This window comes from Diceros bicornis, chromosome 15 (genome assembly GCF_020826845.1).
Source record: "Diceros bicornis minor isolate mBicDic1 chromosome 15, mDicBic1.mat.cur, whole genome shotgun sequence".
Lineage (NCBI taxonomy): Eukaryota > Metazoa > Chordata > Mammalia > Perissodactyla > Rhinocerotidae > Diceros > Diceros bicornis.
Window position 1 is genome coordinate 25,677,905 of NC_080754.1, and position 27,277 is coordinate 25,705,181.

Sequence of the window (27,277 nt, forward strand, 5' to 3'; positions counted from 1 at the left end):
TGGATTTGGGTCCCAGAAAGAGAACATGTGCATTTTATATAAACAGCGTCTTCTTTCCTCCACTACCACATCCATTTTGGATTCCAGTTCTCTCCTCCTTCCCATCGACCACTGTACACGGACTCCCAACTATTTCAAAGGAAGGAAAACACTAGGTTTCAAGAAACATGTGTGGCGTATGATTAACTCTTCAGGTCCCTGCACACACCCACAATGGTCATTAGACGAGGTGGTCAGGAGACCTAAATTCTAGTCTACTAGTTGGGTGACCTCAGTTCAGTTAATTTGATTCAACATATGCTTGATCTTCTGCTGTGTGCAAAATGCGTTGTTAAGCAGTGTGACAGATGGTATATAAAACATATAAAAGGGTTACTATCTTCAAAGGGCTCACAAGTCTGGTAGGGCAATAACATGCTAGGAAGATGTTATGACAGATGGCTGCAATGATCAGAGCTGTAGGTACCAGCCTCTGGAGGGGCGAGGAGGAGGAAAAGTTCGCTATTGGCTAAATCTCAGACACAGACTGACCAATGAGATTCCAGAGCAAGTCACATTCCCGATTAATGGAAGTAGGAAAACACTCCAGGATCATGGCGAGACATTTTCTCAACTCTCCTCCCCCAAATTAGGATCCTACTACTTTAAGTTTTTATTGATTTGACAAATATCCGTGGAGCTCTTATGTGCCAGGCGTTGTTAGGCTCTGAGGCAATAACAGTGAACAAAATGTGGTCCTTGCCTGCATAGGCCTTGTAGTCCATAGGGAGCCATAGACAAACACATAGGTTATCACATGACAGTGTGAGAAGGCTGTCATGACCCTTCTCCAGTCCATACTCTGATTTGCTTCGAAGTAGAAAGAGGAAAAATGCGGGAGGAATCTTCTATGGGTATCGTCCAGAATCAAAGTTAGAAAGAGTATTAGTATGGACTTTGCCCAGGCTCTTGGTCCTTATTAGAGGAGTTTAAAGAAGAGGACTAGGTAGAGATGGGCTGGAGAGCAAGGTTGGGTAGCAAAGGTAAGCAGGTAGGCCTTTGACATTGATGACAACGTTTCACAACGCCTTTCCCAGGCCCCTGCCTGTGAACTGGATGCTAGGGTGGAAAGTTCACTCCAAGCCAGTCCTGTCTCTGTGATCTTAGACTTACTTTCCTGTCTCATCTGGAAATGGGAATCAATAACACCTGCTCGGCACTTCCTCCCAGGGTTTTGGAGCTGCAAATGAAGTGGCTTGTGAGTAGTTCATGCCAAGTCTATAATGCTACACACATCAGTGACATAATCACCATTTTCAGCAACACCTGGGCCGGCCAAGTGGCAGAGGAATGGAGACTGATGCCTTTACAAGCCCCTTCCAGATAGAGACCCTGCAATCCAGCCTTATTGGCAACCTTTCTCTCCAACTTCCCCGCTCAAGTCTACACCCAAATAGGAAGATTTGCTTTTTAGAAACAGTGCATGTTAACACAATTGGGGTTGTGATGAGAAAGAGAAATAAGGCAAGAAATTCTCTAAGCTGCAGTTTAGGGGGTTGTTTTATACATGTCCTGCTGCAGTGCAGGTTTATGAAACCCCCCTTACAATTTCATACCGTAGGAACCTGCCATGTGTCGTTTGTCTCCTCTCTGACACTCCTGGTGTGGACTCACTGTCTTGGTCCCTTGTGGATTCCCATCAGGATGGGAAGTACAGGCCACTGAACAAAGTTGGCAGCATTCCCAAGCCATTTTTACCCTAGAGTCCTTCTGACGGAGTGGAGGGGGACGGGGGAGAGGGCAGTGCTTCAGGTTTGTGGAAGGCTGGTCATTAGCATCGGCAGACACCGTCCTGGACACTGGACAGGTGGCGTTTCATTCCGTTTTCCCCACTCGCCTATTGGCCCACTGAGAGTAGTGAGCATGTCTGCCTCGCTCCCTGCTGGCCACCCTCCTAATCAAGGGTCAGCCCAGCAAAGCTTCATCAAATAAATGAGTCCTTACGTCAAACAGCCTTCCAGGTGGGCATTAGTATCCCCAGTTTACAGATCAAACTGAGGCCTAAGCTGCTTAAGAATGTTGTCCAAGGCAAGAGAGCCTGTTGGGCTTAGGGTCTGAACACGACGTGCTCTGTCTGCTCCGAGTTTACATTCCTTCCTGCACAGCAGGCCACTAGGAACCTCCTCTCTCAGAAGCAATGAAGTTTATTGTTTTTTAATCATTTTCCAAGAAGTTTGCATTCCATTTGTGTTTGAAAATATGCTCTAGTCAAAGATTATTGGTAATATACCCAGAAGTAATTATTTTATAGATCTTTTGGTCCTATTTCCAGATTCTCTTTATGAACCAGTCCTCAATTCTTGGGAGAACTGGAATGAGGACAAAAGTCAAATATTCATTCAACCAACGAATTAAATGGCCATTGTGCAGCGGACCCCGGGCTAGGGGCCTGAGGTACAAAGATCAATAAGTGGTTCCTGTCGTTGAAGAACCTACTTATAACAGCTCTGACTACGCCTTTTTTCCTTAAAAAAAATTACAAGCATGAAACATACTGATTGCAGAATATTTAGAAAACCAGGTAAGAGGAGAAAAAAAAATCACCCCAAATTCAGACAATGTTTTATAAATCCTGAGGGCAGGGCCTATGTCTTAGCATCTCTGTATCCACAGAACCTTACAGTGGCCTGGAGGAGATAATCTTTTTTGAATGGGTGTATTCACCCCCTGAGATAACCACTGTTAAAGTTTAGAAAATATTCCTAGTCTCCTTTTCTTTGACTGTGAAATGACTGGTTTGGATGTCATTCTCCCTGCCTCACCTAAGCCAGGTGGGTAAATTCACAGCCTCCTTAGCACCCCCTACAGGTGATGTGGTACTGCCCACCATGGTTACTGGTAGGCCCCCATCATGGCCCAGTGCTGCCTCACATAGAGGGGGGTCTCTTAGGTGTGGGAAAAGCAGTAGCTTCCACCATATGCCCCCCCACACACACTCTGCCCCTCTCCCCAGCCCCCCAAATGCCTCAATGGCAGGAAGCTGGTTTAACTGAGATTAGTTCCCTTGGATGGAGGGACTTTCAACAGCTCTCCCCAAACCAGGCTGTGTGTTGATTCACCTGAGGCAGCTTTCAAAACTCCTGATGCCGGGCCCCACTTCACCCATGAGGCCCAGGCATTGGTCTTTTTATGTTTTTAAGGCTGCCTAGGTCAAGGATTGAGAGTCACCGATTTAGAGGAAGGCTGAGCAGTGGTGTGAGTGGCCTTTTGAGACTAGCAAAGGGCACTGCAGTGGTCTGTCTGGAGACACTCAGCTCCAGGACTTGGCATTGCAAGAGTTTTCTGCAGCCCACTTTGTGAAAAACCTGAGTGGTATACTTGGGCAATTGGTTTGCAAAGGGGAACCCAAAGGAGGAAGAAGCATCTTTGTTCCAAAGGGCTCATAGGGATCTCTGGATAAGGGGAAAACACACAGAAACCATGTTCACATACAACACAGGTCAATACAGGGAGATAAGTGTGAATGCCCGTGGGCTCTTCGTAAGGCACATGAGCTTTCTGGCTTCATTATGAAGGAAAGAAGAATTCTGCAAGATGAACTGTTAGAGATAAGCCACTGTAACAACAGGCTGCTTAGCAGAAGGATGATTAGAATTCGATCATCTTTATTTCGTCATTGAAGACTTGTTATTTGTCAAGTGTTGTGCTAAGCACTTGACGTACATTATTTCATTTAATCTTTGTGATAACACTTTGCACTAGTTATTATTTATCCACATTTTATACTGGAGAAAATTGATGCTAGTAAATTTTAAGTATCGTAAAATCACATCAAACAAAAGAGGTGAGCCCCAGCCTGACTCCGAAGCCCATGTTTTGTTCACCCCACCAGACTTTCTGACCCGGACTTATGTGATAAGAGGTAATACAAAAGATGGGGGGAAATCAAGGTGACCATCCTCTTGAAAAGGGGTATCTCCAGCATGGCTAGTCAGCTGGAAGGCTTTCTCTTCTGTGAAGATCCACGGTGTCATGAGGCATCAGCACGGGATGTGCAGAGAGCTCCAGCAGTGCCTCTGCCAACAGGCCCTGTGACCACACAAGTCACTTAGTTGGCCGGAAGTCTCCATTTTCTCACCTAAGCAGCCAAAAGGGCTAGAACCGTTAGGTCAGTGGTTTTCAAGTTGCCCTGCAGAGGCCTGGGCTGCAGGAGGCCGTGCTGGGGACAGGATGGATGGCTGGGACTTCTTTCTTTCTCCTTCAACCAGACAAGCTCTGAATTTAGCTGCTTGAAGAAAAGTTTCCCTGCCTAGAGGGAAAGGGTACATTTGGAAGGAAACCACTGGGCTAGTTAATGTCCATTGTCTGTCCAGTTTGATAGGAGTTGGATCCTCTTTTTGAAAATTCATGACGCTGGGAAGACTCAGTGCCATCACGTTGCTCGAGTACATATTGAATGGGGGTGGGTGGAGAATGGGTTTTTGTGCATATGGCACGGAGGGAGAGCAGCTGAGGCGATGGAGGACAGAAAGGCCAGCTGCAGCCAGCAGAACTCACAGTCACGTAAACCTGCCTCCCTGGCCACCCAGAGGGGTGTGAACAACCAGACAGGAAAGTCAGCCGGGTGCCCTTACTTTATAGTGACCCGGTCACAAACCCCAGAGGCTGGGCTCCTGGCTTCAGCTCCCTAAATTGCACTTTCTTTTTACTCAATAGGATAAAAGTCTCCTGTTCTCTTTTAGTAGTTTAGGATTTAAGCAATTTTCTGTTTCTTTGTGTTTTTCAGATCTTAAATCCAAATTTCATCCAAGAAGGTGAGTTAAAAAATGATAGAATTTAGAACATGGGGTTGGTTAAATAACTTATGGCAAATATGGCCCGGAAGGAGAACCTTTAAACAGTGGTGCCAGAGGTCTGTACTGACGGAGAAGGAGAGGTGTTTATGATCAACTGAGAGGGTGAAAAAGACCACAACTTGCAATATGTATGATGGGATCCAATTTTTTGTAAGAGAAAGTGTGTTTGCATAAAGCCTGAAAGGATATACATATATATATACCAGAATGTTCAGAGTAGTTACCTCTGGATCATGACATCATGGAACTTTTCCTTTTCTTTGTGTATCTATTTCCTAATTTGTCTACAATAAACATTTATTACTTTTAAAATACTTTTTCATGGGGGCACAGATGACAACAGTGTTAAGCTGAAGGTTATTGGAATCATTATACAACATGGGTGGGGAATGAGAATGTTGTGTTATAAAATGGCTGTTTTATTCTAAGTTTGTTCTCGATGCAAATTTATGTCAATTTGACCACAGTGGCCCCAGAATTCCTTGTGCCCTTAGTGGATGTGACCTGCTTGCTTGGAGACACAGTGACACTGCAGTGCAAAGTCTGTGGGAGGCCGAAGCCCACCATCACCTGGAAGGGTCCAGACCAGAACATCCTTGACACTGACAACAGCTCAGCCACATACACCGTCTCCTCCTGGTAAGCTGATCGCCTCCCATTAGCACCCCCAGCACCTTGGTGCAGCACCCAGAGGCTAAGTCTGGGATGCAGCTTCTGTTCTGGTTTCTTAATCTCTCCGAGGGAAGAGCTGCCTGGAGCCTATTCTAGTGCAAACACTTGGCCTTGATTAGGAGAGTGATTGATTCAGAAACCACAGGTGGCTCACGGTAGTGTACACTCACAGTAGTGCATGCACACGACAGTGTACTTGGGGCTGTGAGCTTTAGCACAGCCTCAGCCACTCACTACAACCTGCCACTCAGCCTGATGGACATCTGGGGTCATGGCCAGCACATTTTCACATGTTGCTCAGCATCATGGAGACATACGTGGAACCAACAAGAACAGTTTGGGAAGACTGCATTCTGGACCTGCATTACACAAATAAAAACATAAACCTTTATATCTCAGGTCAAGCCTGAACCATACTTTTGAAGAGCTTTGACAGTCACTGCCTTTCATTCACCCCGTTAATTGATCTTTCCCTAAGGATCCTGAAGGGAATCTCTACGTCAGGAGAAGTGGCAAAGGCTCCTGACTTAGGAGTGTGGTCCTCACATCTAGACATCCAAGTGTTTTTTGTGCCCCTCAGGGTCCTGTGAAACAGTGATATATTTGATTCCTCTATTAACCTAAGAACAATTTTCTTAGAAGGAAAAAAATGACTCACTCCAAAGTGTGCAATAGAAAACAGAAAATCCAGCCACAAGCACGCTTGTACACAAAAAGGCTGTCTAAGAAAACCTAGTTGACTGCCTCCCAATCGTTCTGTTGATTTTTATTGCTACTAACTATGAACTTTACTGTGTACTACTGCTTACAGTGGACAAGCCCTAAATGCTCAAGAAACATTTATGGAAGAGGGGCCGGCCCCGTGGCTTAGCGGTTAAGTGTTCGCGCTCCGCTACTGGCGGCCCGGGTTCGGATCCCGGGTGCGCACCAACGCACCGCTTCTCCGGCCATGCTGAGGCCGTGTCCCACATACAGCAACTAGAAGGATGTGCAACTACGACATACAACTATCTACTGAGGCTTTGGGGGGAAAAAAAAAAGGAGGAGGATTGGCAATAGATGTTAGCTCAGAGCCGGTCTTCCTCAGCAAAAAAAAAAAAAGAGGAGGATTAGCACGGATGTTAGCTCAGGGCTGATCTCCCTCACCAAAAAAAAAAAAGAAACATTTATGGAAGAAACACTTAGGATCAAGACACTTTCATCCATCAACTTAACCTTTGTGCGTGTGAATTGGTATTCCCAGCAGAGACTCTGTGGCCAGGTCCTAAAATATCAGTGGACTCAAGGAGCTGAGTGTGAGAGTCAGTGCTTGGTGAGGATCATGAAGATCACCAGGATAGGTCACAACCGGCGGGGAGGGAGTGGAGCTGTGACTTCTGCATTGAACCCTTTCAGAGCACTTCTTCCCTTGTGACGTCCTGGCCCAGACTGGGATTATTGGGCAAGTTATCATTTAGTGGAGGAATTTGCCCTTTACTTAATTCACTTAATTATTTTGAGGGTCCCACATGTAGAATTTGAAATACTTGAACACTTTCAGTCTTTCCATTTTCTTGTCCCATTCATTGATCTGTGAGACTGAAAATATTTTAGGACGAAGTTGCTGGTGGTAATACTACTAGTGATGTCGTGGACCAAGATCCGTCTCAAACTTGATATATTTCAAACCATGTCCTAATTCTTCTCTCACTTTACTCCTTTACAACAAACTTGAGAGATGGGCATGCAAGAATCTCTTTCCTCTGTAAGGAATTGGGGATGTAAAGGCAAGGCCATCACCCAAGGTGCATAGGAAGGTAACAGACCTGGGACTAGACCTTGGGGCTGAGGCCTCAGCCTGCACACCAGGTGTGAACCCTTTACCAGTCAATTGTCTTATTACTATGGTTTGAAGGACTTCCTTTTCATGTCCCTAGTGATTCTGGGGAAATCACCTTGAAGATCTGCAATCTGATGCCCCAAGACAGCGGGATTTATACCTGCATAGCCACAAATGACCATGGCACCACATCGACGTCAGCCACAGTTAAAGTGCAAGGTACAGTCTCTTTGTTAGTCAAATATTTTTTTATCCTTTTTCAAATATTTATTTTTTAATTGTGGTAAAATACACACAACACAAAATTTACCATCTTAACCATTTTTTTTTTAATTTTTTGTTTATTGCAGTAACATTGGTTTATAACATTGTATAAATTTCAGGTGTACATCATTATACTTCTATTTCTGCATAGATTACATCATGTTCACCACCCAAATACTAATACAACCCATCACCACACACATATGCTGAATTATGCCTTTCACCCTCCTCCCTCCCCCCTTCCCCTCTGGTAACCACCAATCCAATCTCTGTCTCTATGTGTTTGTTTATTGTTGTTATTATCTACTACTTAATGAAGAAAATCATACGAGATTTGACCTCATCTTAACCATTTTTAAGCGTCCAGCTCAGTAGCGTTAAGTACATTCACGTTGTTGTGCAACCATCATCACCATCCATCTCCAGAACTCATTTCATCTTGCAAAACTGAAATTCTGTCTCTGTTGAACAACACCTCCCTATTCCTCCCTCCCCACCCCCAGCCCCTGGCAGCCACCGTTCTACTTTGTGTCTCTATGAATTGTGTTAGTATGACATTTTAAGTGGACACTACAAGAGCTCTCTGAGACCTGGGGAAGGAAAGATCCGTTGTGAAAATTCCAAAGTAAAGTTCTAGCAAGTGGGAAGAGAACGAGTCTTTGCTAAGAGCTGTCCGTGGCCTACCATACACCTCCTGCGTAGTTTCCTGAAGAAGTTTTATCTCCATTGTGCAGTATTTAGCCCGAGGAAGAACTTCCGACAGCAAGGTGTGTCTCCCAGGTCTCGTTCGGGCCTAGAGAGAGCTATGTCACTTGGTGGAGAAGGTCACAGGAAAACTTTGAGATGCAGGTTAGGTAACATTTCCTAGGTGACATTCGATCTTGGTGTGAAATGCCAAGTTCTGCAGAAATAGCACTTGACCCTAATTTCTGTCCTGTAGGTGTTCCAGCAGCCCCTAACCGCCCCATTGCCCAGGAGAGAAGCTGCACGTCCGTGATTCTCCGCTGGCTGCCCCCATCCAGCACGGGAAACTGCACCATTTCTGGGTACACTGTGGAGTACAGAGAGGAAGGTGGGCCATCTCCGCCGGCTCTTCTCTTTCTGTCTTCTCTTCCTCATAAAGTCCTTCAGAGTCGTAAAACTATTTGCCTCTGTGCTTTTCATCAGCTGTTCCTTCTTGCATCTTCCAGCTCAGCACAGAGGCCTCAGGGCCAGTCCGCAGTCACCTTCTGATCTCAAACATGGGGCAGTGGGTTTCGCCAAAATGGTGATGACTTGTGGCCGGTTTCAAAGTGCCTTCACGTGCGCTTCCCTACTTAACAAGCCAATCACCCAGACAGGGACAATCAGGCCCATTTTACAGATGAGGAGGCTAAAGCCTAAAGAAAGTTAAGAAACATGAGGCTGGAGTTGGTAAGAGGCAGAGCTGGCACTGAGAACCCAGGTCTCTGGTTTGCTAATTTGTGATCTTTCTCCCAGAGTAATGACTAGGGTAGCATGAGCAGAGCTTTACCACCACCCTCACCCCAGATAAAATCTAGAGATCATGAAATATATATATATGTATATATATAGTGTATGTATATATATACACACACACACACAATATGTCATATATATATAATGACTTCTTTAAATTGTTCAATTTTAAAATTTGTTACATTTGCTTGCTAAGAGTGCATACAGTTCTCAGCAGTTAGAAACTGACCCCGACTCCTAGGATCAAGAAGAATTAGGTAAACTCAGAAGCTGCCAGGCAGCTCTAATTGTTAATCACAGGTCTCTGAACCACCTGATGAATTACACAACTGGATTGAAAGCCAACTGCTGGCACCCGGCACCAAAATTTTTACTCTCCTTTCCATCACTCTTACTATTTTAACTCTTCTTTCTTCCCTCATTCCCTGTGCAGTTATAAAGCGATTTGTTTCTGCATCTTTTTTAAGCCATTCACTCTTGTGTCTCCCGACTCAGCACAAAGGTATTAATGCTGAGCTGAGGGACACATTTCACAAAGTTTGTATTTACTTCAACATTATTCGGTTCCTGGTTCATCTTATTAACGAAGTTCTCCTGGGAAAATTGTTTAATATTTCTGAGCCTTGGTTTCTTCATCTGTATAATGAGATTCATGAAACCCTATGAGCTCATAGGGTTTCTGTGGGTTTAAGTGAGAAAGTTAAATGAGAGAATCATGTGGAGACCCTTGCACAGTATTTTACATGTATGTCGTGCTCATACATGTTCATTTCTATTTTGTTTCAATTTCCAAATGCATATTTGCTCTCATTTTGTTATTAATTTATAGTATATTTTTCTGGCTTTATTAAAAATTTGCCACATGTTCCTCTGTAAATTCTGTATGATCTGTCTTTTCACTCACACGTGCACACGTGAAAAGGAACAGAATCTATAGGCCGACTGCTCCCACACCGCTCATGATATGACCAGTCATTTAGGAACTGAACCCAAACCTGCCACGGTTGGCCCACTGGCTTTCAGAGTCCGACACAGTGACCACGACTGTCCCTTGAATGGAATGTGTCAATTTTCCTTTCTTTGTTTGCTGAAGGTCTTTGAAACAATGTCCCTCTGGCTTTTTCTCTTTCCGCCTCCTCCGAAACTGTGCACAGGTTCTCAGGCCTGGCAGCAGTCAGTGGCTTCGACCTTGGACACTTACCTCGTCATCGAAGACCTCAGTCCCGGGAGTCCTTATCAGTTCAGAGTCAGTGCCAGTAACCCCTGGGGGATCAGCCTTCCCAGCGAGCCCTCGGAGTTTGTGCGACTTCCAGAATACGGTGAGTCCCAGCCATGCCCAAGACACCAGGGGGTGGAGGCAAGGCACCAGGCCAGCTATCACGCACTCACGGGCACTGGCCGCTCATTGGCACATTGGGCCACCAAGCAAGAGGTGACCTGGATTTGCTCGGCAGCTTCAGTCAGGTGACATTTCAGAGGCCCGATGAAGAGTGTTTCCACAAAGTGTAATTTCAAGTGTCTTGGAGCAAAAGTTAGATCTGCCACCGACGTCTACCCTGGGCGCCCGTGTGTGTCTCCAGGAACACCAAGCCTCCTCTTCCCTGGGAACCCCTGCCAGGCATAAGTGTCCCTCAGCATGAGAGACAGCCCCACTCACCAAATTAAAATGGGGAGAGGAAGGCAATGGTTGAAGGATTTGAATCAAAATGAATATTTGATAGTTTCCCCACCCCCAACACTCCCCGAATGTCTTTGTTCAACATTAATATATTTTTATGTAGATGTGTTGAATAATTAACTAAGATATACATGTAACTAGCTACACATGAGTATTTTACAAAGGTGATTCTTATTTTGCCCATCTAGTCACTATCTCACCAAGCCACCTTGGTCCCTGGGGGAAGGAGGACACTTGTTAGCCTAAAGAAATCCCCAAGTTGTGAGATTTTCAGCAGTACAGGGGAGTGGACTGTGTGTGTTGGGCGGGGAGAGAAGGTCACTGTACTTAAAAGGCAATGAACCTGTGTCTCTGTGGGTTAAAGGAATCCCGGAGTCTCCAGAGGGGCTTGGGAAACCCTCTAGGGCCTCGGGCTACAGCCCCGCCCTCAGCCAATCTGCAAACGCTCCCCAGCCCTGTTCCCACCACCAGGCCAGCTCAGCTTCCTCAAAATGGCTTTGCTCCCATGGGCCTGTGACTCACTAGGAAACCTTGGCCCTGGGTCTCTGTTTCCTCAGCATTCAATATGGATACGGCACCTTCAGCCTCAGCCGGCTGTGCTCTGGGCAGCTGAGGTGACCAGAAGGGTCACAGTTGGTGGCTTGAGAGGAGAGGAACGGGATCAGAAAAGCCGTTCCTCTCCTCTCAAGCCACCAACTAAATCCTGCCCAGGGATGACCACTTTTCATGTTTTGCTTCTTGTAAGCATCGGTCCCCTGCAGACACACACACAGATACTGGTGTGCGTGCTTGTGTGTGTGTTAAATCATTGCAGGGAATTAACACGTCATACAAGGTAACGCTGCCAAAGACTCTACACAGACGTATATTTTGGGTCAAGCTAAATCATTCAGTACACCGGATAAGCTCACTAATGCCTGAGGACAGCGGGGTGAGAAAGAGTAGTTTTTAGAATGTTTGAGCTCATCCTTTCCTGTTCTCCTTGGCCTTGTAACTCTGCCCCATCCTCTCTGCTGCCTCCTCCCTCCAACACTGACTCCACTGGCTTTTCTAGCCTTCAAAGTGTTTTTCTTTCTCACTTTCAATTTTTTCTACCAAATGTCTATTTTAAAAATATCCAGAAGTTACTTTTCTGATTGTCTCAAGTTTTCCTTTTGTTTACGTAGGTGGCGCAGGGAGTCTGACTCCGTCATGTCAGTTTCCCCTTGGATATTTTTAACATAACATTTCAGAGAATCGTGGCATTTTCCCACTGAGTGAGGCCCCCTAGTTAGTCATGAGAATTGCTCTGGGGTGATGCTAGAGCTTTGCTGTTAACCTTTTCTTTGTTCTCACGTGACAATCCTCAACATCCTAAATGATTTTTCTCTCTCCCAAAGATGCTGCTGCCGATGGCGCCACTATTTCTTGGAAGGAAAATTTTGATTCAGCTTATACTGAGCTGAATGAAATTGGAAGGTAATGACCTCATTTTCTGTTCCTTCCTTCATGAACACTTAACATCACATCAGACTAATGGCTTGCTTTTGTTGTTGTTTCTTTTACTAAGTGCATTCTCTCCATAATAAGGAAAAACTAGAATATTTATGTGTATTTTCTATTGTTCTTTTTCTAACTTCTTCAGTTGGAACCTTCACTCCTCAACTCTCAGTCTTTCTTCTTTTCTAATATAAGAATTTAAGGCTCAACCTTTTCTTCAAAGTGTAATTTTAGCTACATCCCCAGAATTCTGATATGTGGCATTTTCATTATCATTTAGTTCTATATATTTTTCTTCCAACTATGATTTTTTTCTTTGACCCAATTGTAGTAGAAATGTTTAAAATTTCCAAATGTCTGAGATTTTAAGAAATTATCTTCTTTTTACTGATTTCTAATTCAATTGCATTGTGGTTGGAGAACTTGGTCTATATAACACTGATCGCTTGATTTTTGTTAGGACTTGCTTTATGAGTAGTACATGGTCAATTTGCATAAAAGGTTCCGTGTGTCCCTGAGAAGAATGTATAATCACTATTTGTTGGGTACAGGTCTCATATATGTTCATATGTCAAGCACATTGTTTTATGGATATTTCTAGTCCAATATCCCCCTTCACACACACACACACACACACACACACACACACACACACACACATACACACACCTCCCTCTCTCTCTTTCTTTCAGTATTTTGGTTAGAAAAGTGTGTCCTCAAAAATAAAAAGGATAAAAATATGATTTTTAACAGGATAATGAAAAAAATCTATCACCTGTCCCACAAAATAGTTGATGGAAAGGAACAAAAGGGGGTTTTACCCTGTGCATGCATTGGGCTCCAGGTGGTCTAGATGAGAGAATGCAAGTAGATCTTGCAAGTCACCCACCCACCCTAGACGTATAAATAAAAGAGCAGCCACTCACAATGGGCCATTAGCGTCATCTCCATCTTCGACTGACGTCTCTCAATGAAGCATAAATTTCCTAAGTGGGGTGGTTGTGACAGAGGCTTTGGAGAAAGCCAAGATGTTCCTTATTCCTGTTTCTTAGGCAGAGTCACAACGTAACTCACTGCCTTTCAGTACAACACCTCTCATCACAAACCCATTTTAGCTCTGCTCTCCCCTCTTCTGTGTGTAGCCAAACAAAGAAAAAAAAAGGCCAATGGAAATTTATGTGGTAATAATGGTGATGATGATGTTTATTAAGTATCTATAGTGTTATGGATACTATGCAGATATTATACAAAAGTTATTTAATCTAATCCTTACAGCACCGTGAGGTAGTGTTTGAGTAGATTTCCAGTAAAGGAAACTTTCAGTAAAGGAAAGTTAAGTAACTTTCTCGAGGTCCCACAACTAGTAAGTGTAGACAGAATTCAACTCCTGGGTCACCTGACTCTCAGCCTTTGCTTGTTTTACCAGCATATGTTGTTTCTCATCATAGCAATTTTTGTCAAAAATAGGCCCTAGTAATTGAAATCTAGTTTGCTCCATTGTATTGAAATTCGTGAAGCTAGATATGACCCCAAAAATGAGCAAATCAAATCCCCACCTAGTTCTGAATGAAACTGGTTTCATCACCCAGATGCACCAGTTAATTCCTCCCCCCGAGACCTGCATTTGCTGTTGATAGCCATAGGCAAGGGCATGTTTTACCTAGAAGAGATGGATGTTTTGATATTTCTCAAAGGGGAAATCAGTGTTCTGATCTGTTCAGAGCAATCAATGGTTTTTCAAAAATCTCATCTCCAATAACCTGAAGCTTTTCTTCTCTCTTAAGTATAGTCCTCATATTTTCAGAAAATCCGTTAAAAATGCTGTAGGGTAACAGAGTAGAAGTAAAACACATAGATACTTACATGAGACACATGAAAGATATCTGTACCAGGGCCATAGAAGTGAGTCAACTTTCTCCAGCACACCTAAACTTAGAATTCTAGGCCTATATGACTATCTTGTTAAAAATAGCTCTCCAGTAATTAAATATTATAAAAACCATGGTACAAAAAAAAAATATGTTCACTCCTATAGCCCATTATAGAAGCAAAGAGCACTTGAGCACAGCATATTTAAGCAGAAATAAACTAGACAGGCACCATTGCAGTGTAAAGAAGCTCAGGGAGTTGTCCCCTGGGAATGCTGATGGGTTACCTGTACAGGATCCAGAAAGGTAGCAGGACCAGGCCTCCAGGTAAGGATGGCAGGTTGAACACAGCCATCTATTTTCACTCCCTCCTGAGACCTCACTAAATCTACAGTAAAGGAATTTTTTTAAGCAGGTACATAAGGATAAGGACTTCGGAAGAATAGACAACACCAATAAAGAATTAAAAGCAGAAAAACAGGTGAAAGAGTGACAAATGACCTAGGAGATCTGCGAAAACTCAATCCAAGTCAGTGGTGGAGTCTAGTGAAAGCCAGTATGACTTCTGCAGCAGAATTCCCCAATGGCTCAGGTACTGGCAGCACCAAGTTCCTCTGGAAATAGGTGTAAAGAGGATGCTAACATTGGAAGGATTGGCTGAACTCAGTGTGAGAAGAAGTTGTGGCTCCAGATCTCCTCCCAGCTTCAGATAGCTGTATGATTGTCCTTCCCCATCTGGGAGAAGGCTGGAGGTTTATCCTCTGGAAAGGGAGAAACAGAGTGCTTCTGTTCTTGGGGACACCAGCATAGTTGAGGGCAGTGGAACCATGCTCCGTGGTGTCTGATGCATCGATTTCTGCTAGAGGAATGGACTCCTCTGCCAACCGTTTCCTCCTGTGCTCATGGGTTAGTGCACCTCGTGGATGGGCCTTGGATGGCACTGCCTTCTCACCTCTTGGACCCTCCCTTTTTCTGCTTCATTGCTGACCAGTTCCCCTTCTATTTCACTCTCTTAACTTCCTTCCATAGGGCTACAGCTGGGTCTGGGAACCATTCTGTCTATTTTAGGTGTGGTTAATTTTGTTAGATGTGAAAATGGCATGGTGGTTATATATCTTAAAATGTCCTTGTCAATAGAGATGCAAACTGAAGTATTTATGAGTGAAATAACATGATATCTGGATTTTGTTTAAAATACTCCAGAAAAAAAAGGCAGATGGTGGGAAAGGAATAGGTGAAATAAGGTTGTCAAAATGTTGATAATTATTGAAGCTGACTGCTGAGTGCATAGAAGATCTACTATGCTAGTCCCTCTACTTTTGTGTATATTAGATGTTTTTCATAATAAAAAGATAAATACAAAATAAAATGAAAAAATTGCCTCTTTAAAACATATTTTTGAAATTATCATAGAGCAGAATTCCACCTTTAACATTGTTACTGTTGTTATTATTGCATTTTATAGAAATATACTGTTTAGAAAACTGAACCTGTGGTTGATGTTCAAAAAGACAGAGAAATATATTGACTAAAAAGTATTGTTTGTTAGTTTTTCAAATCTCAAAGAACCTTAAATCTAAGGAAGGAAAAATGGCTTTTCTGAATGATAACATGATAATTAAAAATACAGGAAAGCAGGATTCCTAGTAAAATGTTGCTGTCTGAGCACTTCGGATAAAACTTTAGACATCGTTGAATAAAACGATACCTAGCTGATTGATGAATCTTGGCAAAACACTGTCTCCCTTTTGTTTTCCAGAGGCCGTTTCTCCATAGTCAAGAAGTGCATTCACAAAGCTACCCGCAAAGATGTCGCCGTGAAATTCGTTAGCAAAAAAATGAAGAAAAAAGAGCAGGCTGCCCACGAGGCTGCCCTCCTTCAGCACCTGCAGCACCCCCAGTACGTCACTCTGCATGACACCTATGAGTCCCCCACATCCTACATCCTGATTTTGGAACTGTAAGTACAAGTTTCATCTCTCTAAGGAGGTCCCCAGATGTTTGGGTTACTTATTTCCACAATTGATGGACAAGGCGGTTACATTTTATACAATGTCTTATCGTTTACAAAGTGTTGTATGTCACATGCACTCTCTCCTCCATTGTATAAAAGTGTTATTCTTGGGCCAGCCCTAGTGGTCTAGTGGTTAAGTTTGGTGCACTCCACTTCAGCAGCCCAGGTTTGGTTCCCAGGCGTGGACTTACACCGCTCGTCTGTTAGTGGCCATGCTGTGGCAGTGGCTCACATACAGAAAGAAGAAGATTGGCAGTGGATGTTAGCTCAGGGCGAATCTTCCTCAGCAAAAAAAAATATTTTTAAATAAATAAATAAAAATGTTATTCTCATTTTATAGATTACAGAATCAAAAAATAAGGAAGTTCACTAAAACTAATTCCTTGAAACTAGGAAATGGAGAAGCTGGGACTTGAACCCACATCTTTCTCCAATTTGCATTTTCTTTCTCTTATGGACTCTTGGGCTGGGCTGGAGTTTAGAAAAAGCTTGACAGTGGGCTTATTGACATGGGTGGAGTTGAAATGAAAGAGAGCAGTTTGTGCATCATTCCACTGCCATAGCATCCCCAATCTGTCACCCAAGAGATTCCTTTTAGGGTAGAACCTTACCTTCATAACACTGGACTCATTCCAGATTTTCTAGGGACTCAGGCAACCATACACTTGGGCCACATACTTGGCCCCAGAATAGAGCAATAAGGTCACATGCTCCCCACTACTTCCCCAAGCTAGGAAAAGATCGTGCTCTGTGGTTCAGAGAGATCTTACAGAAGCTAAAGAGAACAGTCTTTTCAGAGTACTGAGCCCTCATAGAAATGTTATCTGATCGGTGCTAATGGGGTCCTGGGCCTGAAGAGAAGACAGACATTTGCACTGAAGACTGATGCTGTGTATGGCTCCACATGAACTGATGTTCAGCAAAGAAGCACCTCCATTTACAGCTTTTCAACTGTCATTTTAGTCTTGCTATTGTTAGTCAAGGTGTTTGTGTATGCGGGCGTTTGAGGCAGTAACTTATAAATTTATTTATGATGAAGAAAAGAAAGACAAAATGCAAACATCTCTGTGTACCTTTTTAGATTGGTTGAAAGGAAACAAGAGGAGACAAAACCAAAGTGACAACATGCCAGCTACTACACAGCTATATAAAGTATCACAAAAGAATTAATAAATACACTTGCAAACAGCCTTTCAGAGCCCAACCTGTTTGTTGGGAGCTTCCTAACTCAAAAGACATATTCTGTTGACAGTGAACTATCTTTGTTTACAAGTGACAACATGTTATACTTGAGTTCCAATAAGAGGTATTGTCGCTTGTGTACCACAGTGGTACAGCAGACCTGGAAGTTTTGCCCCATCACATTGCTGGTCACCATTCCAAGAGAAGGTGTTGATTGCCAAGCTGCCACAGTGCAATGGAAAGATGCCATTCTTGGAATGAAGAACCTGGGCTCTTATCCCAGCTCTGTGATCTGGGGCAGTGTACTTAGCTTCCTGGGCCTCCGGGTCCTCATCTGTGAAGTCTGAAGAATTATTTCCACTTCTCAGGGATGTTGTAAGGATTAAATTTGATGAATACTGGCTTGAACTAGTTTATAAAATATTTACTGAGCACTCACTGTGTGCCAACCGCTGTGTAGACCTGGGCCAGGGTGGGAGGAACAAAGACGAAAAGATATAGTTTTTGCCCTTGAGGAGTTATAAGCCTAATGAGGAAGACCAATAGATAAATGAATGATTTCAATAAAGCATGGTACATGCATATGCAGGGGAGGGTTGCTGTGAGAACATAGAAGGATGCTTGGCTGGACTTGAGGTTCAGAGAAGATTTGTTGAGAGGCAATGCCTGAGCTAAACCCTTCCAAAACTTGGTTATGCCATGACTGTGGGGCCCCCCTTAGGCAGCCATCCAAATCGCTGCTAGAGCTTTTCTCTACCAGGCAGCTGAGGTTCTGTTCCCCTAGTCTACGGTGGGGCCTGGGTGTTTGCATTATCCAAGAGCTCTAAGGGTGAACTTGGTGGCTGAGACCTTCTGGTCTTAGAGCAGTGCTACTATGAATTTCTCACTTAAGCACCCCAAGAAGTTCGGGGGGTGCATCTAATAAGCCCAATCCTACTCCACTCCACTTCATGCTCACCATTCCCACCCTACCCTGGCAGGGTCAGAGGAAGGCAAAGGAGGTCTTCACTGGTCCTAGCCTTTGCTCCTGTCAAGGAAAGCAGGAGAGGAGACCAGTGGGAAGGAAGAAGCTAGAGAAGAGAATGGAAACTTGGCCGGAGGGTTTCAGCTGTGCTTAAAAGTAGTTTCTGATGCTGGTTCAAGCTCCTCTGCCTGGGTATTTCCTGGGGATGTGCCTTCAACAGCTCAATGCACATTAGAGAATAACTGCTTGACATCTGGTCACTCCTTGCTAAAGAGGGCACAGGGTACCTGAAAAGAGTTGCCATTTATCGAGCATATTGCTACCAATTATGCTTAAATGCCTCCTTGTCTCACTTGATCCTTGCACAATCCTCATAATGAAGAAGGTATTATTATTGTTGTTATTATTCGCACTTTAAAGGTGAAGAAACCAAAACACAGAGAGTTTAAATGACTTGCTCCAAGCCCCCAGCCTGTAAGTGGCGGAACCAGGATTCAACCCTGTGTCTGGCTGGCTCCTCGTACACTGTTTTCAGTCACAGTTTTTAAGATTGGAAAGTTGCCCAAAAGGCAAAGGATTCAAAAAGGGGTCAAGAATGCCAAGGACAAACTTTGCCTATTTTCCATTTTTCCCCAATTAAAAATTAACAAATAAAAGCAATTTGCAAAACATATGTGGGGCTGCTTGCAGCCACCAGGTTCCAGTTAATTAGAATATTGCTAAGATCTCTCTTTCTCTCTCTCTCTGTGAAGAGTTTCTCTATTTTGCAATCTCACCCGTTAAAGAGATGTCAGGCCTTTTTCCTCGTGAGCAATTTTAGAAGTTAACAAAACAGAATGTATCTTAAGGTCACACAAATTTCTTCCCTGAAGCAAACCACATTTGTTATTTATTTAAGTTCTGAACATTATACTAACTTTGGGCTCTAACTAAAATATGCATGTGTTGCAACATTGATCTTAACTTATAATAGGGAATGGGATAGGTCTTAGCGATCTTACAGATCTGTTATTTTTCTGTTTCTTTACAAACATTTTCCTTTGGCTTTTCCTCCCTACTTTCAGGATGGATGATGGCCGGCTCTTAGACTACCTTATGAATCATGATGAGCTGATGGAAGAAAAAGTAGCTTTCTACATCCGGGACATCATGGAAGCTCTACAGTACCTTCACAACTGCAGGGTTGCACATTTGGACATAAAGGTAAGAAGAAATAGCAGCCCTTGCAGGGCAATGGTTAAGTCCCACCTGCCAGTCATTACCTTTGAGGGATGTAAATTCTAATTCATTTTATTTACTTAGAGTAGAATCCTTATGAATATTAAACAGGAACTAGGTTGTCACACAATTTCATTGTGTTATTCGTGAATTAATGAGAACACACCCAAAGTCACAATGACGTCTAGGGTGAGACAAGGTAGGAAGGCTTTAACCACTTCGTCTAATTTTATAAAAGGAAGCCAATAAATATCACCTTCTTTTTCATGGTGCTCAAAAAGAAGCCCCTGTTCTCCAAAATGAATAATTTATTCTTGATTCAATGCAGAAGTAAGGGGTAGTTAAGACATGATTTTCAATGCGAAACGATTTCTCTGAAGTACTGCCCAAACTTAGAGTTTAGCCTCTTTGAAGCCTTCTGTGCACTTTGCATAGGAAATGTCCCATACACCGTAGGCTTTATCAAAGAATAGCAGAGTTGCTATTGGCTACCAGCGGAGTTCTACGGGTAGTCAAAGCAGAGATCTGAACTTGCCTTCTCTTCTCCCCGCCTCCCTGGATCTCTGCAGCCTGAAAACCTGCTTATTGACCTACGAATTCCAGTGCCTCGAGTGAAGCTCATTGACTTGGAGGATGCTGTCCAGATCTCAGGTCACTTCCACATCCACCACCTGCTGGGGAACCCCGAGTTTGCTGCCCCAGAAGTGATCCAAGGCATCCCTGTGTCCCTGGGCACAGATATCTGGAGCATTGGGGTTCTGACATATGTCATGCTGAGTGGGGTCTCCCCCTTCTTGGATGAGAGCAAAGAGGAGACATGCATCAATGTGTGCAGGGTGGACTTCAGCTTCCCCCATGAGTACTTCTGCGGCGTCAGCAATGCTGCCAGAGATTTCATCAATGTGATCTTACAGGAAGACTTTCGAAGGCGGCCCACGGCGGCCACCTGCCTGCAGCATCCGTGGCTACAGCCCCATAATGGCAGCTACTCCAAGATCCCCCTGGACACCTCCCGCCTGGCGTGCTTCATAGAACGCCGCAAGCATCAGAACGATGTGCGGCCTGTTCCCGATGTCAAGAGCTATATTGTCAACCGGGTAAACCAAGGGACGTAGCCATCTCCCGGCCCTTGAGGTTTCACATGGAAGTGCAGTGTGAACCAAAGCAAGACTGAATGTGTCTGTAAATAATTCTGTTAATTATTTCACTCCATGCGGTTCTCTGGATTGAGAGATGTGCCTCTTAAACCTCGTCAGTGGTTATTCAGGGTCTGAGCAGGAGTAAAGTCACCCTAAAGCCAGGGGCTTTCCAGAAGGTCATTCAGAAGAGAGAAAGATGCAGAGTCACCAAAAGTATTAAAAAGAGGGGCAAGGATAACAAGAATATTCGCTGTTATATTGTGTGTCCAAAATGAGTAATTAACTGGGAAAAACATAGGCTCACTGTAGTAAGTATAAAAGGTTTCTGCCTTTGCTGAAATTTTAAGCAAAAAGTTCTATTTAACAGAGATGTCATGTATGTCAACTATTCTGGTTTAGATTACTTAGATATAGTTTCTTAATAGGATACATATACACATACAGTAAAATATATCCAATGCAGGTTTCAGAGTTTTATAATATAGAGATATATATGAAATCAATCATAAGTAACTTTGAGTGTTCCAGTTAAGACAGTAATTTATTTACTGAAGCATTACATTGTTTTGACTAAGCACAATTAGAAGACAAATTTTTTAGAGCATTTTATAAATCTTGTATAGAAATCTTTTACCAGAACCTGTGCATTAAGAGAAAGCAATGTTACCCTTTTGCAGTCTGTGAACGAGAAGATTTTTCTCGCGGCCACAGGCATTTGACAAACAGAGGTTCTGTATATGAAATGCTACCCCCAAATTCACTGGCAGCTCAGAGTTAATCTGGCAGGAAAGTCTGCCAGGAAATAAGTCCAAATACAGTAAGAGTTGTGGGGCTATTTTTATGTCTACACTCGGTTTGAAATAGGTTATGAATATAACAGGTTCATACAAAAGGGCAAATAGAAACCTTTCCTACAGTTCCTATGAACAACGTCACAATACTGTCTGGTGTCTTCTACAGCTGTAGAATGCAGTCCTCAGAAAGTTGGCCTGCTTTATTTCTAACTCCTTATGGAAGCTAAGGGGTGCTTACCAAAAGGAGGCAGCCATATAGGCCTTTTAAAGGCCTAGTCCCAAGTCCTTTTTGAAGCCATGGAATAAAATCTGATGCATCATCCTAACAGAGCATTGAGTTTTAGCTGCAATCGCAATACTTATCAGCACTCAGCCACCGATAATTCCCTAGACTAAAAGGACTAATTGCACGTAGAGGCCAATGCTGCTTTCTGGTGTCTATTCTGCACATAAGATGATTATGAACTGCCCTTTATTCTGCTGGTGGGAAAAAAAAATTAAACCTGGGCATTTCATGATTTTTTCCTTTCTTTTTTTGTTTTTTGGGGAAGAGTTTTCCTTTTATGTTTGTACATGATACACTCTTTGTTTTGTAGAATGTGCTTTGAAAATTGCTGTTATGCAAATCATATTTTAAAAATATAACTCAAGTGTTTGTCCAAATCAGGTTTAATAGCATTGCTTCTATCCTATAATAGGATTGAGAAAATTAAAATCATGCAGCACAGAAGTGCAAGCAGAGCGTTTATGAAGGATAAAGAGAACTACAAACATATCTAAATGAAAAAGAAAGGTGGAAACTAAGCCTGAACTTTAAAATATAAAAACACTTATTCTCACAGTGGAAATGTAGAATTAAATAGGCTCATCATTCTTTTCCATTGGTTTCAAAGTCAGCTTCCTCATCCACCCTCCACCTCATCCTGTCCAAGATTATAGATTAATAAATTAGTAGAAAGTACAAGCAATAAGACTAGATAGCACTTCATATTTTCAGGATTAACCAAATATATGGAAACTGACTTCGACTGTATTTGTTTCCTAGTTTTCAAATGGCCCTGGGTCATCAAGTCTCCCTCAGAGCTCTCTCTTGACTAGCTCTCCATACTGTTCATTTAAACCCGTATGTATATACAAATACTATATGATACAATATTTTAAAATTTAAAACATATTTACTAAAAACTCTTTTAGTAAATAATTTGTCTTCATCAGAGCGTAAAAGAAGAAAGCCTGGTCCCTAGGGCTCATCCTGGGATAGATTGCAGGTGCTGAGGATTCCAAATATTTATAAAGTATGGCTTGGCAAGTTCTGTTCCATCCATTGTGGACAACAGAGCCCCCTAATGAGTCAAGTTGAGTTTTTATGACCATGTAGGAGACAAGCTGAATTTCTGTTTGAGAAGGACAGGGCCTAGGACAATGGTTCACAGATTGCACAGGAGAGCATTAATGAAATCATATTGTGGGGAGGACATTTGACAGAATGTTAGAGCCAAAGCTTTTATATCAGCTTTTACATCAGAGTTAGGATGGTCCAGATGTGAGGTTGTATGGAATCGCCCCAAGTACACTTTTTGGGGAAGTGAGGAGACAGGAGAGGAGGGACATAGAAATGAAAAGCAGTAGGATTTTGTTAATTGGAGCCAAAGTACAATCATTAGAGTAGAATGAATTTAACAGAGGCCCCAAGAGAAAGGGTGTATATTTTATATAGTTTGATAACTGAAGAAAACTAACAGGGAGGCTCCCTGTCTGCAAAGCTCCTGGTCCCTCCCAACAGGGATAAGCTAGTGGTCCTGGTTCAAGAATTCTCCACAGCACGTTGGAAATGACGGGGCTGGGAAATGTACTTTAGGTTGCTCTGTGGGCAACTGTGGTAAGGCACGAAGGAGTAGGACCCACTTTCTTATACCTGTTTTGGCAGAGATATTTATTACTTTGTGGGAGAGAAGAGGGGAGAGAAAAGAAAATAGTCCACTTCTACTACAATTATGGCAGTTCTTGAAATCAAAACTAGGAATTAGTGGGAATGAACTTCCAGTTGAAATGGGAAAAATAAACGTTGCTTCAAGTCACAAGTTTGTTGCTTGGCTTATAGTCATTGTATAGAGTTTTGAGGCTTTTTGTAAGGGTGGGATGCAGAGAGGAGGAAGAGATCAGGGACAACCTATAATAATTTTTAAAAGGTATAATGACTTACTGCATCTTTTACATTTGTTTCAAATTAAAGAAATTTATATCCACTTACAGCTGATTGTGGGAAAACTTTTAAGAACAAAATTGCAATGTTGGAGGTGTCCTCCGGGTCTCTCACAGCCATAAACACTCTTGGGGGAGTAGAGGAAGCAGAGGAAAAGCTGGCTTTAGCGCTTTGTGGTTCACAAAGCCTTTATAAATAGTAGTGCCTTTCAGAGGGGAGGATGGGAGATAAAGAAGTTCATTGTATTTAGATTGACTGATACTGCAGCATTTTCTCTTTATTTTAAAATATCTTTTAAATGAAAACATCTGAATATAAGGTGAGCCCAGGAATTCTTGAGTTTCAACCTCAGCTATTCCTGATTCGTCCTTTCTTACAGAAAGTGTTTTTTCTGCCCCGAATATCCCCATTGTTAAAATGGGAGTTCAGGGGAAGGAGGGAAGGACATTCATCTCATAGGAATGTTGGGAAAATACCTTAGTTGGGAGGTCTAGAAAATACTTTGATTTTTTTTAAAGTGCTACACAATGCCAGTGCTAAGAATTTTATTGATAGTGACTTTGAACATTCCAGGTTTTCAATATTCATGTCTTTAGATATCATTTGCAAACTCATGAGATTAAATTCTGTAAATTGATTTTAATTGGAAATACTAGCTGCTCTTTGTCTAGATGTTATTTGGTCTTAGCCTGTAATTTCAATCATTTAAAAGCTTGTCTACAGAAAAAGGTTAGGAGAGCTGATGAAGTCTTATGTTAATAAACTGTTTTCTCCAGTATCTTATGGCAGACACAAAGAGTAAGAGGCCTCCCAGAGCAACCGCCACTCTCTCTTCTCAAGCTTTATGCTCTGGAAAAATTGACAGAGAAGAACCCAAACAGTCACTTTCCTCACTGGGAGGGCAGAAATGAGAATAAAATATTTTCTGATATCACAGCTCATTTCTTTAGAGTCTCGTAGGCATCTATTATGAGAGGCAAATTAAACTCACAGGTGCAGAAATGAATTGAACTGTTGGTTTTTGGAGGGGAAACCTTGGACCTTTTTTTTTAGATAATTAGGTGTTTCAGGATTTGCATATCTGCTGTCCCATCATCTCTGATTTAGTGCCCGTGAGTTAGTCATTGCCGTTTTTCTTGTGTATGTGGAAAAACATGGAAATTTAGGTTTGTGAGAAAATTAGGAAGCAAATATGTTATAAACTAAATAGTGGCTATTTCTGTGTATTAACTAAAACTTTGTCCCAAGCATTTGATAAAGGAGGAACTATTTCAAACGTAAGGGTCTCTGCATAAGGGCAAAGGTACAGACTAACCACTTCCTTGTTCAGTTTTGAGTAAAGTGGGCCTTATTCCTTTCTCTCCCATGTAGCATTTCTGTGAAGTCTGGGTTAGGCAAACACAGTATGTGAGCTTTCAGTGGACTTATTTGCATTATGATTTTCCTTAACTATTTAAGCTCTAGGGAGCACTTAGAAGTGAATGACTAAACGCAGAGTGGTGTTAGGAAAGATAAGGTTTACACGTACTCCACTAAGAAAGGGAAGCTACTATGTTAACATTTGTTTTTTAAAAACCACAAGGCTCTCAGCTGTTTCATTAATTCTAGAGGGTTAAAAAGGGCTGAAATTTGTCCATAGCACTGGAGATTTTTAATAAAAAATATTATTCATGTGAGAAATCTATAGAGACATAGAACACAGAAATATCACAGGCCATATTTTCTATGAAAGGCATTTCTTCCTCATTTTCAGTATACATAGAAGTTAGAGGAGAGGCAAAAGCAATTACTCTAAGACAAATTTTCATCTTTAAGGGACATTTACGGAAAGCCTGAAATTAATACTCATAGGCTATTGTGTTTTCCTGTCAGCCTGTTTGCTGGGAGGTTCTAAAATGGGGTCAGGTTTAGTTTTTATTCAAATTATCAAGATTAACTATTCAGGTAACTCTTATTTCAAATAGTGAAGAAAGCTGAGAAAAAGGAGAGTGGTAGAAAAAAAGCGCAAATAATTTTCGGATTCCCAACTCTTGAGGCTTAATTGAAGCAAGCTAATTTGCTAGCCCAGGAATAGCTAGCATGAGTTCCATCAATGCCAGACTTCTATCAAGGAATGCGTCCACATCCTGGAGTCTTGTGGGGACTGTTACCATCATCTCAAAGACTGTGGTTATGAGTTTGAAGTTAACAAAACATAGATCTTCTCTTACTAACTTAAGCCATATCTGTCATCTCTGTGTTTGATTTTTTTGACCCTGGTGCTTTTACTTCTGTTTCTGCCAAACTTCAGCCTACTCTATGGGGAAGGTGAGTAAAACTCGTAGTTAGGACAAATGTGAAGACTGTGAAAAAACATACTCTTCAGAATGAGATCCTAGTCAGAGAACAGTAGTGATCAAAGTGCAAACTGTTGGAAAATATGGATATATATACATCTGTACATGTATATAGTGTATAATATGTATGTATATGTTATTGCTCATATGCAGAAATCTATCCATTTGAAGACAGCCCAGGTGGGTCAGTTTTTCTATTGGAAAACCATTTAGGGACATTCAAAACCATTAGGGCTGATGGGCAGAGTTAGATTCTACTCATTTGGGAATTATTTGCTGTCTTTTGAAGTCCACAAAGCCAAAAAACAAAGCCTGAATCATAATGGGGCCATTATTTAGGTTATTCTATTTACCTGGAGTCTTTATATCTTTATATTTGAATTATTAATAATTGGTTTGCAAACTGCATTGGCACCTCTTGGTTTTGAGTGACCCCTCCCCACCAAGTCTCTTGAGAGTTTGGGGTGGGCTTCTCTGGCCATTCAGATAAAGGGCCTTATCCATAAGTGGACAGGTTTCCCCATAGGGACCATTACACATATACATATAAGTACATACTTCCATCAGGCTTGTAACAATTGATTTAAAATCACTCCACAGTATTGATAAATAGCTCTATATTTTCAAGGTGCAGAAGAATTCCACAGCCTTAATTATTTCAGTGTCTTGCTGGTCTGCCTTAAGTGTATCTTCTGGGTTTTTGGTTGTCTTATTATTTTTAAATTTTTCTGCAGTTGTTCATTTTGTATGCACACAATGTCGTTTTGTAAAGGTAGGTTGTAAATATTTTATTTGTAAGTCAAAATCACTCGTGTAATGTTGTAAAGTGATGACCTGCTGTCTTGTTGTTATTACTACAGTAAATGTTCTAAGTTATGGATGAAACTTCAAAATGTACATCTCACAAGTTATGCATTCCTATAAATATACTATACTAAGATATTTCTGGTGGTCTTCCCCTTTTCTTCCTAATTAAAACCTTTGTTCAAAAAAAAAGTAATTTTTTTCTCACTTCCTCCAAATATATGAAAGCCTTTGACAAGGTGAAGATATCACATTACTATTACACTTTTTGCCCAGCGTTTTGGAAAGAAAGCCACAACTCTGTAGCCTAGAGAAGTTTTCTAAGGCATTTCTCTATTCAAAAATGCCAAATAAGCCTCAGGTGTGTGTTGTTAACTTCATTCTTGTGTTTCACATGGCAACTTTGTTAGAAGACTGGCAGGCCATTTGGACTAGATCTTACAAGTTTATGTATCATAGTGTGGCCCCAGGAGCCTGGATTAGCCTATGCAGACATGACCAGGCTTTGAAAGAGTCTGCATGTGGCACC

The 27,277-nt window shown here is 42.2% G+C and overlaps 1 protein-coding gene across 5 annotated transcripts in view; it reads left to right on the plus strand.

Moving 5' to 3' along the window:
* Positions 1-26,918, plus strand: part of KALRN (kalirin RhoGEF kinase) — a 633,650-nt gene extending 606,732 nt beyond the window's left edge. For all 5 annotated transcript variants that reach the window (XM_058555937.1, XM_058555939.1, XM_058555940.1 and 2 more), the window contains 9 exons: positions 4,766-4,793; positions 5,303-5,474; positions 7,424-7,545; positions 8,531-8,662; positions 10,224-10,388; positions 12,127-12,205; positions 15,854-16,054; positions 19,319-19,457; positions 20,042-26,918. In XM_058555937.1, the coding sequence (XP_058411920.1) occupies positions 4,766-4,793; positions 5,303-5,474; positions 7,424-7,545; positions 8,531-8,662; positions 10,224-10,388; positions 12,127-12,205; positions 15,854-16,054; positions 19,319-19,457; positions 20,042-20,587 (1,584 nt within the window). In that variant the 3' untranslated portion in view covers positions 20,588-26,918. The remainder of the gene's footprint in view (positions 1-4,765; positions 4,794-5,302; positions 5,475-7,423; positions 7,546-8,530; positions 8,663-10,223; positions 10,389-12,126; positions 12,206-15,853; positions 16,055-19,318; positions 19,458-20,041) is intronic.
* Positions 26,919-27,277: the final 359 nt, after the last annotated feature.